Source organism: Berghia stephanieae, chromosome 2 (assembly GCF_034508935.2).
Source record: "Berghia stephanieae isolate SIO BIC M18660-M18661 chromosome 2, UCSD_Bste_1.3, whole genome shotgun sequence".
NCBI lineage: Eukaryota > Metazoa > Mollusca > Gastropoda > Nudibranchia > Aeolidiidae > Berghia > Berghia stephanieae.
The window spans coordinates 89,053,701-89,067,770 of record NC_088361.1 but is presented as its reverse complement, the minus strand read 5'-3'; the positions used below and the strand labels follow the sequence as shown (position 1 = coordinate 89,067,770).

General features: G+C 35.9%; 1 protein-coding gene across 1 annotated transcript; it reads left to right on the top strand.

Annotated features, from left to right (window-relative positions):
- Positions 1-1,320: 1,320 nt before the first annotated feature.
- Positions 1,321-12,686, top strand: LOC144963770 (uncharacterized). The gene is made up of 5 exons (XM_078897713.1): positions 1,321-1,436; positions 4,235-4,462; positions 9,324-9,542; positions 10,668-10,885; positions 12,436-12,686. Exons 4-5 carry the CDS (start codon positions 10,733-10,735, stop codon positions 12,628-12,630), a joined length of 348 nt encoding a protein of 115 aa, XP_078753839.1. The 5' UTR covers positions 1,321-1,436; positions 4,235-4,462; positions 9,324-9,542; positions 10,668-10,732; the 3' UTR covers positions 12,631-12,686.
- Positions 12,687-14,070: the final 1,384 nt, after the last annotated feature.

The window sequence follows — 14,070 nt, the reverse complement described above, 5'->3', positions numbered from 1 at the left end:
TGACAGAATTTAGTGAGAACTACTTGTAAAAATGGCTGGCTAAAAAACAATTACAAAGAGCTGAGTATCACCAGTTTCGTTCCTTCTATTGAGGTTTAAGCAAAAAGTCACATCTGCCCGCCGGGTGAAACGTACCTACACACACAACCCCCCCCCAAAAAAAAAAAAAAAAAAAAAAAAAAAAAAAAAAAAAAAAACAACAAAAAACAAACAAACAAAAAAAAACAAAAAAAAACAACAAAAAAACAAACAAACAAACAAAAAAAAAACAAAAAAACAAAAACAAAAAACAAACAAACAAAAAAAACAACAAAACAACAACAAAAAAAAAACAACAACAAAACAAAACAAAAAAAAACAACAAAACAAACCTAATGTGTCACCTCAGACGTTTATTAAAGCATGATATATATATATATATATATATATATATATATATATATATATATATATATATATATATATATATCATATACACAAGTACGTAGTAAGTGAAAATTAATTAGCCGACTGGCGGTCAAAAATTGTAACGAAGAGACGAGTGACGTCAACCTCATTTTTCAACACCTGCATCTGGTGATAAACTTAATGATGACTACGATATGAGGCAATAAAATGTATATGTCGTGTAAACAAATTGATGTGTCTAGTTGATTTTGCTGCAAGATACTCACAAAATGTTGTGACCTGAAATTTAGATTGAAAAGTAAATTGATAATACGTGTAAGATATGTGTAAGATGTAAGATAGTCACATATGCCCGCCAGATGAAACGTATCAATACACAAAACTATGTGTTACCCCAGACGTTAAAAATCGAATTGATAATTTTTGTAATCACTTGCAATCTAAAAATAATAACAAAGTGCTGAGTGACTGTCAACTTCACTTTTCCTTTACAGAAGCCTCATTTGCTAAGTGTGTTGCAATGTGTGTGGTGTGTGTGTGTGTGTGTGTGTGTGTGTGTGTGTGTGTGTGTGAGGGGGGGGGGGGGGGGGGAGGGTCTATGGACGCATTCGGTAACAACTTTTTGTATCGAGGTTTTGCATGTTACACTATGTATTTTGTATTGTGTGCGTACTTGAGTGAAGATACAATAATGTGTTTTTATGTGCACGAGTGTTTATGTCTGTTCAGGTGAACATTAATTCCTGTCATAGCTGACCCAATTTAATTTTGTTTGAGCAATGTTTACCTCACATTAAGTTACTTTTGTTGGACATTAAATATTATGATTATTTACTTAATTACCTAAAAATAAATCGTTTGGATTTTAATTTATTTGAATTGTTGTTATATCAGAAACAACAACTCACAACTACACACCAACCACCAGTCGGTGGCCGACACTTTTCACGAGATGGCGAACTGTACAGATTCATTTTTAAAGAATGAAGAAACCGATGAAATCTTCGAGAGGCCATTTTCATCTGATGGTGAGAAAATTACTGTTTTATCATATTTAAATTACTGCCAATTTCTATCATATATTTGAAAGCGGTTTTATTTTATCTACATAATCATAAAGAACAAACAATTCAGTAAATCCATTTTGAACTTAGCGATAATTACTTCACATAAAACAAAAAGTTTTAAACAGCAAAATTGATAGGGTATTGGAACGATGACAGCCTTTGTAACTCTAGAAACATCAAGCATTGTTGGTGGTGTGAAGCTACGGAAGACCTGCCGATAAAATTATAGTGGATGAAGATCTGCTATGGACTGATAAACGTCTTTATCTGAGCCATTGGTCTGCACTTTTACTTTCTCTAAATGGTCGCCAATAGTCTCTCTCTCTCTCTCTCTCTCTCTCTCTCTCTCTCTCTCTCTCTCTCTCCCCCCCCCCCCCCCCCCCCCATGTTGGTTGTATGTTGACTCCTGTTTTGGAAAGTATTCATAACTTGGTTAACTCCAAGCCGGTCGGGAGTCATTTGGTGAGAGGGGGACATTTTTCTTTCTTCGGGCTAGAGATGGATCGCGGGGAGGGGGATGGTTGGGAAGACGATTTTTAAAAACGTTTATTCTCCACCTAGTAAGCTATTATCTATATTTTCATTTTGCATGCATTTAAGTGGTCGAGTAGATAGATAAAACGTTGCACTGTTACGCGAGTTCAAACGATCTTGTTCCTGTGGCATATGATTGATGATGATTATTATTATTATGATGATGATGATGATGATGATGATGATGATGATGATGATAATTCCAAAGTGCACTTGCCGGTCCCGAGCCCGGAAACCGGAGGTTTGGGCATCCCACCCTGTAGAAAAATACAAAGCAACAGAATCAACAGAGCATACGAGTACTATTGTTTTACTGGCTTGACTCGAGGAGATTCATACCCAAGAGATATGGTGGAAACCGGAGGAAGTATGACGAGGTCTAGTGAAAACCGCAAGGAAGTCGGATCCCCGACATCTTCTCTCGATGAAGGCAAGAACAAGGATTGGAATCCGGAATGTCCGTACTATGTATGAGACCGGAAAGTCAGCTCAAGTAGCAAGAGAGATGAACAGACATGGATTGGAGCTGCTTGGAATATACGTGAGCCGATGGAATAGATCAGGACATTCCACGCTCTCATCCGGAAAACACATTATTATAGAGGACATAAAGGCGAGACTAGTAACAAAGCAGGAGTTGCGATCATTACCTCCGAAGAGTGCTGAAGCACTCATTAAATAGAAACCCATTTCATCCAAGATCTTGTCAGCTAGGTTTAGCTCCGAAAGGAGAAAAGTCACTAGCATCCATGTCTATACACCCAACAACAATTCAGACATAGTAATTAATTTTATGGCATGCTTCAGACCACATTTGATAAATATCCTGACAAAGACATAAAAATTCTGATGGGTGGCGTTAATGAAAAAATCGAACCAGATAACAGAGGAAAGGAATACTTCATGGGCACACAAGCAGTGAGTACTATTAATGAAAATGGTGAACTTTTCCTCGATTTCTGTGCATTTAAGGAATTGATTATTGGTGGCAGTGTCTTTCCCCATAAAAAATATCAACTAAAAACATGGAATATCACCTGATGGACGCACTGATAACCAAATTGACCACTTCACAACCATAAAGTGGAGACTCAGCCGTATAGACACCCGTACTGCGGTGAAACTGACGAACTCCAGACAATCATCTTCTTTTGAAGCTCAAACTTAGGGCATACAGATAAAATTAAAGAACAATACAACAAGAACAGCATGTAGCAAGAAATAGATTCGAGCTTTTAGAAATTCTTGTCGTTGAAACAAGTCTTAAAAATTCTGGCCTTGTTTGAAGAACACCTGGAATGAAGCATGCTTAGAAACTCTTGGTAATAAATCAAGAAAGACAAGTTTGGCTTTCAAATAAAACCCGAGATCCTGTTGGTGGAAGGAAAACACTTAAACTGGAAAAAAATTAATGTCAGAATAACGAAGAAAGAAAGATCTGAAAAAAGGAGTACAACATTGTAAAGAACAATCTCCAAGGAAAGGTGTTCTCTAAACCTTAGGCATAATTTTTTCTCAGCGGTTAGTCGACAAATGAAACCGCCTGCCTGCAACATTTGTCGACGCCCCTTCATTGCAGGCATTCAAGTGCCGTCTTGATGCTCATTGTGAAACAGAAAAATACTGTTTGTAAAGTTAATTTCAGACACCTCCTTCCACTATGTGGCATGCCCAGTTTTGAGAGACTTGAATTAAATACGTTCACGAATGCACAAGAGCAGATATAAGGCTGTAAAAGCCTACATAAATCTGGACTTATATCATATCATCATATCATATCATAATGATTGTGGTGGTGGTGGTGGTGGTGTTGGTGGTGGTGGTTATGATGATGATGATGATGATGATGATGATGATGATGATGATGATGATGATGATGATGATGATGATGATGATGATGAAAATATTTTGCTTACAGCATAGTGACTAAAATTAAACTCTTTAAAATAAAGGGTTGATGGTCTTCATCCATTAAAACTTAAGTAATATGGCATTACTGAAGTGCCTGTCTTATAATAATATCACAATAATGAAAGACTTTCAGAGCCCATTGATCCTGAGTTTATCCTGGTTTTCGTCGAATTGAACGGACGTGAGCAATTACTTGTAGCCTTTCGGTAGGGTGTTAGCTTCTCACTAACTTCTCTCCACCACATTTACAGACCTTGTCTAGTTTTAGATTTGAAAAATATTTCATGCATACTTTTGATTTTTGTTTCACACAGGTCATCATTAAATTAAAGGGAAATCGCCACTTCAAAAGGTAGCCTCTTTATAAATGTCATCAAAACTACCAACATTGCATCGATGACCAACAGTCAGCAACAGTATTCTTCAGGTGGTTTGACGACTGCAACACAGACGTTCGATGAAATTACATACGAGGTCGCAAGCTTCGAATCATCTTATTGCATGGAATGCGGCACTTTTGACAAACATTTCCCCCATCGCGGGTAAGTTCCTATACAGGCTTACTCTTAAAACAAACATCTGAAAGTTAAAAACATTTTCCCCCAAAATTCTCTCTCTCTCTCTCTCTCTCTCTCTCTCTCTCTCTCTCTCTCTCTCTCTCTCTCTCTCTCTCTCTCTCTCTCTCTCCACTGTTTACTATATCTAGTATTTATTAAAGAACAGTCAGTGATATGACTTGAGCCTTGGCCTTAAGCAGTCAATATGCCAAATTCGGCAACCCGGACACTGACAATCGGTTCACCTGGCCAATTAACTATATTTTTATGTTAATGTTTACAGTGATATTATCCGATTTCTATGAATCTTGGAATAAAAATTATTATTCCAAGCTATGAATGCTTAGATTTAGATATGTTGTATTTTAGCCACAAGAGCTCTTATTACATCCACTGCAGTCGGGTAAATTCGCCTCTAGGCAGCTAACTTCGCTGCGAGCTTTTATACTTTTATTTTTCCCCTACAAGAATACGGGCAACAATCTCCATCTCTTAAACACGTTTTGTCCTCAAATCTCTTTACAATATCCGATACCGACTATTGACGTTTATTCGCACATGAATCGAGTGTGATGTATGTAAAGTGCCCCTTAGAGGTCAAATTACAATGCCAAAGTTACGAGATCAGAGCAAGCTGGCCATCTTCACCTGATTTCTGGTTTTTATTCCCACTTCATATTCATATTTTCTTTTATAAATTTATTTAGATTTCAATGCTTGATAACAGCTTATATTGCCTGCAAAAGATCGTCTTCAGAATAGTTATTGAACAATGATAATGATGTCCGGCGAATTTACCCGAAAGTATATAATTTTGAAATGTCATAAATATTTTAGAAATATTTTTATGATGAGAATCTACTCTTGAAATGAAAATAATATGGATATGGATGGCGACAAAGTGAAAACAATTTGTGTAGCTTAGACGAATGAGTGAGGCTAAAGTTAATTTAAACGGGAATGAAAGCAAGGGTAGGTGGGTGGGAAGGGTGAGGGGGGATGAGTACCAATATTAATGTATTGATACTGTCATTTGCATGGGATAGGTAGAGCAAGTCAACACTTGGGATAAGAAATGTGGAAGTGGGGGAAAAAGTAGGGATGGGGGTGGTCGTGAACACAATAGGTAGCAATGACTATCCCGCACAAATCTTTGGGCCTCTTTTTCGCTCACGAAGTGCCCGAATTCGCGTCAAAATATGGGACGAAGCCGTTTCGTATATGCTATTTAAAAAAATTAATTACGACGCTGTTTATCGATGAATATGACTGAAAGTTGGCACACAGTTAGAAAAAAAGGTCATTTTAGATTATGTCAAGCGACAAAGCTCGTGCGATTACCAGAAGACCGTTAAAAATAGATTTTTACTCTTTGGAGTACAATATTTCTAAAACTACTGGGTTTTGTCGCTGACAAGGTAATACATGAACATTTTTTCTTTTTGGTTGTAAAATTTCATATGAATATGACGAGTACTTTTCCTGTATTTTACAAAACACCATCCTAATTTGCTCTTCAAGTTTCAATCTTTTAATCCACTTATTACGCAAGATACAACCAAAGGTCGAAAAAAAATGCCGAAAAAGCGTCCCATATTTTCGCGTTTTTTTCCTCTTTGCGGGTCATCCAAATAAATGACACCTTTGAAACTGCATAACTTGTTTATTTATGAATGGATTTTCAAAATTCAAAAACATTTTTACTCAGTGGAGATAGGCCTTTGGTTTTAGACAAAAATTTTCCTCAAAAAGAGAAAAAAAAAACATTTTTCATAGTCATTGCTACAATAGGTACATTTCGTTTGTGTGAGAGGTAGAGAGACTGGATGGGGGGAAGCGTACCAGTTTGTCACAGGCCAGCCCTGCCTCCACTGTGCCCTGTGCATGATGGAAGCTATCACTGACATTCTCAAAAAGAGTAAATGAAATAACAGCGATATTATTCATGAGTATTCTTTTAAGACATAAATATGTTTCTTTTTAAATAAATATGTTTCTTTTTAAAAGTTTGAATACAGATCAACTCGGTTTGTGTGAAACGTATACTAATTGCAACTGGAAGTTATGAGAAGAGAAAAATGGATGTAGGCATACAAAAATAATCTAGAAAATAAATATCCTGGTATCTTAATTTGTTATAGTTATATGCAGGACAACATAAAACTTTAATCATAATTGTACATTATTTTGTACATCAGATTTACAGTCTAACAAAGGAAGGCAAAGAAATAACCTAAGTTCTACTTGCGCTAATTTAGAGCCTGTGACAAACTGGGCAGCGTCCGGATGGGGAGGGGGGGGGGATGTTGGTATCGGTTGTTGTGTGTTAACCAAGACAGTGTTGTGCCAGTCATTCATTCCTATGAAGGAGCAGTTATAATTATAATATAAATTGTATGATTGTTATGGAGACATTGTCCTCATCTAAAGTTTAGATACAATAATGCCAAATGACTGATCAGGAAAATGAGAATCTTGCACGCACTGGACTAGCACACAACCTCAAAACTCAAATACATCACAACATAGCTTTTAGTAGATTTTAAAACTTTGGTTTTCTTATGATTCATCGTCATCTCAAAGTCTCAATTTTCTTCAAGAACGCGGTGTTAGTTAATAAATTTGAGAAGAAGAAAAAAGATAGAATTCCACATGGAATTGTCTTATTCAACGTGCTTACTACTGGCTCATGGGCTGAGGCTTTGGCCTTATCTTCTCAAACGAAAACCTTGTATTTATTAAAGCTTTGTCTTATGTTATTTATGATATTTATTCAACACATTTAATACGTCTTTGCCCCACAAAGTGTTATGGGATAAATATAATATGATTTTTCTAAAACATATGTGGTCTCCTTTTAGTGTTACTGTGCTGTCTGGATGGGATTTTTAGATGATCTCAATTGGATTCAATAGTCTGATGTCACGTCGCTCAGCAACGGCGACCATCGTGGTTCTAAACAAAGAAAATCAGTCCTTTTTATTCTTCATGCTGGCTAGAACTTTTCATATGTCTTGTGATCAGAATGTATAATAGTCAAAACATGATCATATTTATAATGTTTTTCTCCTCTGGATACACTTTTATGCTTATCTGAGAAATATTTCATAAGGGCGTCCGCCATTGTTCCGATAGTTTAGAGCCAGTTACTAAGTTACCATGCGTCATTACGAGGGAAGTGACGACATGACTGTTGAAGTTGTTGCTTTTGGAATATAATATGTTCTTATTTGAAAGGGTCCCTTTGCCCTACCTTTTCTCAGATACTTTTAATTGTAAATATATAATTGATTGATTGACACCATCCTGAGAAGAATGTGATGTAGACAAGGGTTAAATAAAAGTCGTTATTGTTTGAATAATTACATCTGTAAAGTATCATCACATTATCTACATTTTCTTTTTCATTCTTTTCATCATTGAGTATTGTTCTTCTTCCATTTAGGCTTCAGGCTAAAGATTATATGACCATCTTTTCAGAAAAAGGGTTTGTAGAGGGAAGCGGGGAGCGATATTTTGAAGTCATCAGTGGAAAGGGCTCATTTACAAGCAGTTGGTAGGGAGTTTCAAAGTTGGATCGTGGAGGTTGTTTAGTTTCACATGGCTAGTTGGAATTTCGAATTTTCCATTTTGTACTTTGTGGAATACGAGGAGGAGTTTGTTGATGGATCGTCTTTCATGTAGCGGTTTCCATTTGAGATCGTTTATGAGCTGACTTACGCTCATATCCTTGAGCTGACTTACGCTCATATCCCGCTCATACCATGGACAAAACTGGCCACCTGGCGTTGGACTTTTTCTAGCTCATTGATCTCTTGTGATGTGTGTGGGTCCCACACTGAGCTACTATATTCCAGTATGGGCCTGAAATATGCTGCATAGCATTTCTTTTTCACAGATTGGTAGCAGTGGTGGATTTGTCTGTTGAGGAAGGCCATGGTTCTATTTGCATTAGTATCTCTGTGTTGGGAATATGCTCCTTCCACTTCACACTACCGTCCCCTTGCTTGGGTCCTTGGCTGATAGGGAAGCAGTCAAGTGTTTAGTTTTAGTTTTGGAATATGATTTTTCCCTCTTGTAAATTATCCCTCTGTTATATTTTATGAGTGATACTTTCTATTTTGGATATATTCCGGAAACATGTGAGTGTATTCCTCTTAGTGTGCTGGTGTGAAGATGACTTTTAGGTGATCCAAAACTAAGTACATCTGTTCCCTATTCAAACTAATTCCCCTTTGTCTTATGTTTTCTTCGGTACTTTAATTGTAATTCTAGAATTTTTTTACTATCCATTTTCTTCCTTTTTACTGGATAAAGAAATTAAGGAGCAGGCACCGGTGTGTATGAAAGGTGCCAGACAAAGCAAGAAAGAAAAATACAAGAAAAAAAAATATCCCAAAAATCAGTCGACCTTGACTGGGAGATTTTCTTAATTTGATTTTTTTTTTTAATAGCTCAACTCAATTGTCTTCGTCCTCTTGTGTTCAATGTATGTGTTCTTTGATGCAAGCAAGGGTTCACATCGTAAAACGCATACCCTTGTGAAGCATATAGGTATTAAAATTGTCCCAATTATTGGGAGCCTCTGTGGTGGAATGGTAGAACATCTGACTGGTAATCTGAAGGTTTGGGGTTCGATCCCTAGTTGATGTTGACTGATGTTTTGGGATGTTTTTTTTCTTGTATTTTTCTTTCTTGCTTTGTCGGGCACCTTTCATACACACTTGATCAGTTCTTTATCCTTTTTACTGGAGCTGACATGACCTAAATGTGTTATAAGTGACATAAAACCCTTAAAAACAAAAGACTCACCATTCATTACAATTGTCTCTTCTTCCTGTTGTAGATCGTCATCAAATCTTCTTTATGGGTGACTTTACATCCAAGAAGTGATAATACACTAGAGGCAGAAATGGAACTATGTCAAGAAGCAAACAGCTCTTCATCAGATGTTTTTGGGAATAAAGATTTTTCTTCAAACGATGACAGCTCATTTGAGATCTCAACACAATCAATACTAATGGAAAAGGACACGGATTTAATTCTTTGCGAGGGCGTGATCATGGTGAGAATTTACTATCTTAACTTATAATTTTAAGGCTAGTTCTATTTCAATGTCAAAATTATATGCTCCCTCTCTCTCTCTCTCTCTCTCTCTCTCTCTCTCTCTCTCTCTCTCTCTCTCTCTCCCCTCTCTCCTCCCCCCTCTCCCTCCTCCTCCTCTCCCTCTTCCCCTCCCTCTTCCCTCTATCTCCTCTCTCCTCTTTCCTCTCTCCCTCTTTCCTCTCTCTCTCTCTCCTCCTCTCCTCTCTCTTCTCCTCTCCTCTCTCTCTCTCTCTCCTCTCTCTCTCTCTCTCCTCTCTCTGTTTCTCTCTGTGTTTGTTTGTGTGTTTGTTGTGTGTGTGTGTGTGTGCGTGTGTGTGTGTGTGTGTGTGTGAGAGAGAGAGCATGTGTATTTGATATATTTATATTAGGAATATAACTCATACAGTTTATTTATTTATTTTGTTATAACGTTAGCTGGACCATAATTAGAAAAAGTAACTGAATAGGTTAACAAACAAAAAATAACTTAGGAACTTAAAAAGAAAGCTTTCATCACCGGTTATAGCTCTGTACCAAGTCCTTACTGTCAAAACGACATCTTATCTTTCCGTTGTATTTCAGACATTCTTATAAGAAATCACATCTCTATTGCGTCAACCTCTTAGCCCTTCTTGTATGTCGTTCATATTTCACAACATATATAAAATAGTTTCAACATAGCGGCGCAATAGTTTACTTACTTCAAGCTCCAATTGCCCTGTGTGGTATCTGGGATCCCTCAACTGAGTGTGCAAAAATTGTAATAACGCTTAGTTTCTATGAAATAAGAAACTGATTTCTAGAAAGGGAATGTAGAAAGTAATAAAAGAAGTAACTGAGAAGGAAAGAAAAAGATAGGACTGAGAATTCCAAGAATACAAAAGAAAGGTGTTAAAAGGAAATGAGTTCTAAAGAAAATGACTGAAATTTAAAAAAATGTGTGGAACTTAGAAGATGCTTTGTCTGGCACCTTTCATACACACTTGATCAGTTCTTTATCCTTTTAACTGGCGATGAAATGACCTAAATGTGTTACAAGCGACATAAAACGCTTAAAAACAAAAGACTCACCATTCATTACAATTGTCTCTTCCTCCTGTTGTAGATCGTCATCAAATTTTCTTTATGGTGACTTAACATTCAAGAAGTGATAATACACTTGAGGCAGAAATGGAACTATGTCAAGAAGCAAACAGCTCTTCATCAGATGTTTGTGGGAATAAAGATTTTTCTTCAAACGATGACAGCTCATTTGACATCTCAACACAATCAATATTAATGGAAAAGGACACGAATTTAATTCTTTGGGAGGTCGTGATCATGGTGAGAATTTACTATCTTAACTTATAATTTTAAGGCTAGTTTTATTTCAATGTCAAAATTATATGCCCCCCCCCCTCTCTCTCTCTCTCTCTCTCTCTCTCTCTCTCTCTCTCTCTCTCTCTCCCCCTCTCTCTCTCTCTCTCCCCTCTCTCTCTCCCTCTCTCCCTCCCTCTCTCTCTCTCTCTCTGTGTATGTGTTTGTGTGTGTGTGTGTGTGTATGAGAGAGAGAGAGAGAGAAAGAGAGAGAGAGAGAGAGAGAGAGAGAGAGAGAGAGAGAGAGAGCATGTGTATTTGATATATTTATATTAGGAATATAACTCATACAGTTTATTTGTTTGTTTTTTTTATAACGTAAGCTGGACCACAATATAAAATTAACTGTAGTCAGGAAAACTTTCTTATTGATTCTTAAAAGTTTTCAAGTTTACAGATTATATTAATTTGCTCATTAGTTGTGTGAAATAAACCGTAGATAATCCAGTAGCTGATTATTGATATCTATTTAAGCTTGCATACCATACAATTAAATGTAATATATTAATTTGCTCATTAGTTGTGTGAAATAAATCGCAGATAATCCAGTAGCTGATTATTGATATCTAGTTAAGCTTGCATACCATACAATTAAATGTGTTTATATATTATGAAAATAGAATTGATGCAAATGCTATTCGTGATAGATAATAGTATGATTATTATAAAATTCCAACTTAATATGTCAAGTGAAAAGAGGGATATTTGGAAAAAATATTCATCATAAAATTAATGAAATCAGCGATAAAAATATGAAACTAAGAAGCATGTGAGCTGAATAAGAGGGAGTAGAAAATTATGAATAAATGGAATATTAGGGAGAATATGTAGTAGAAGGAGATGGAGCAGAATCAGATGGAACCATAATTAGAAAAAGTAACTGAATAGGTTAACAAACAAAAAATAACTTAGGAACTTAAAAAGAAAGCTTTCATCACCGGTTATAGCTCTGTACCAAGTCCTTACTGTCAAAACGACAGTTTATCTCTCCATTGTATTTCAGACATTCTTATAAGAAATCACATTTCTATTGCGTCAACTTCTTAGCCCTTCTTGCATGTTGTTCATATTTCACAACATAAATAAAATAGTTTCAACATAGCGGTGCAATAGTTTACTTACTTCCAAGCTCCAATTGCCCCTGTGTGGTATCTGGGATGCCTCAACTGAGTGTGCAAAAATTGTAATAATAATGAAATAAGAAACTGATTTCTAGAAAGGGAATGTAGAAAGTAATAAAAGAAGTAACTAAGAAGGAAAGAAAGAGATAGGACTGAGAATTCCAAGAATACAAAAGAAAGGTGTTAAAAGGAAATGAGTTCTAAAGAAAATGACTAAAATTTCAAAAATGTGTGGAACTTAGAAGGTGCTTTGTCTGGCACCTTTCATACACACTTGATCAGTTCTTTACCCTTTTAACTGGCGATGAAATGACCTAAATGTGTTACAAGCGACATAAAACGCTTAAAAACAAAAGACTCACCATTCATTACAATTGTCTCTTCCTCCTGTTGTAGATCGTCATCAAATTTTCTTTATGGCGACTTTACATTCAAGAAGTGATAATACACTTGAGGCAGAAATGGAACTATGTCAAGAAGCAAACAGCTCTTCATCAGATGTTTGTGGGAATAAAGATTTTTCTTCAGACGATGACAGCTCATTTGACATCTCAACACAATCAATACAAATGGAAAAGGACACGGATTTAATTCTTTGGGAGGTCGTGATCATGGTGAGAATTTACTATCTTAACTTATAATTTTAAGGCTAGTTTTATTTCAATGTCAAAATTTTTGCTCCCCCCCCTCTCTCTCTCTCCCCCCCTCTCTCTCACTCTCTCTCTCTCTCTCTCTCTCTCTCTCTCTCTCTCTCTGTGTCTCTCTCTCTCTGTATGTGTTTGTGTGTGTGTGTGTGTGTGTGTGAGAGGGAGAGAGAGAGAGAGAGAGAGAGAGAGAGAGAGAGAGAGAGAGAGAGAGAGAGAGAGAGAGAGAAAGAGCATGTGTATTTGATATATTTATATTAGGAATATGACTCATACAGTTTTTTATTGTTTTATTTTTATATAACGTAAGCTGGACTGCAATCTACAATTAACTGTAATCAGGAAAACTTTCTTATTGATTCTTAAAAGTTTTCAAGTTTACAGATTATATATTGTGATTTCAATGATTTGTTGATTAGTTGTGTGAAATAAACCGTAGATAATTCAGTAGCTGATTATTGATATCTAGTTTAGCTTGCATACCACACAATTAAATGTGTTTATATATTATGAAAATAGAATTGATGCAAATGCTATTCATGATAGATAATAGTATGATTATTATAAAATTCCAACTGAATATGTCAAGTGAAAAGATGGATATTTGGAAAAAATATTCATCATAAAATTAATGAAATCAGCGATAAAAATATGAAACTAAGAAGCATGTGAGCTGAATAAGAGGGAGTAGAAAATTATGAATAAATGGAATATTAGGGAGAATATGTAGTAGAAGGAGATGGAGCAGAACCAGATGGAACCATAATTAGAAAAAGTAACTGAATAGGTTAACAAACAAAAAATAACTTAGGAACTTAGGAAGAACGCTTTCATCACCGGTTATAGCTCTGTACCGAGTCCTTACTGTCAAAACGACATCTTATCTCTCCATTGTATTTCAGACATTCTTATAACAAGAAATTAGTTGTGTGAAATAAACCGTAGATAATTCAGTAGATGATTATGATATCTAGTTTAGCTTGCATACCACATAATTAAATGTGTTTATATATTATGAAAATAGAATTGATGCAAATGCTATTCGTGATAGGTAATAGTATCATTATTATAAAATTCCAACTTAATATGTCAAGTGAAAAGAGGGATATTTGGAAAAAAATATTTGTCATAAAATTAATGAAATCAGCGATAAAAATATGAAACTAAGAAGCATGTGAGCTGAATAAGAGGGAGTGGAAAATTATGAAGAAATGGAATATTCGGGAGATTATGTGGTAGGAGATGGAGCAGAACCAGATGGAACCATAATTAGAAAAAGTAACTGAATAGGTTAACAAACAAAAAATAAACTTAGGAACTTAAAAAGAAAGCTTTCATCACCGGTTATAGCTCTGTACCAAGTCCTTACTGTCAAAACGACAGTTTA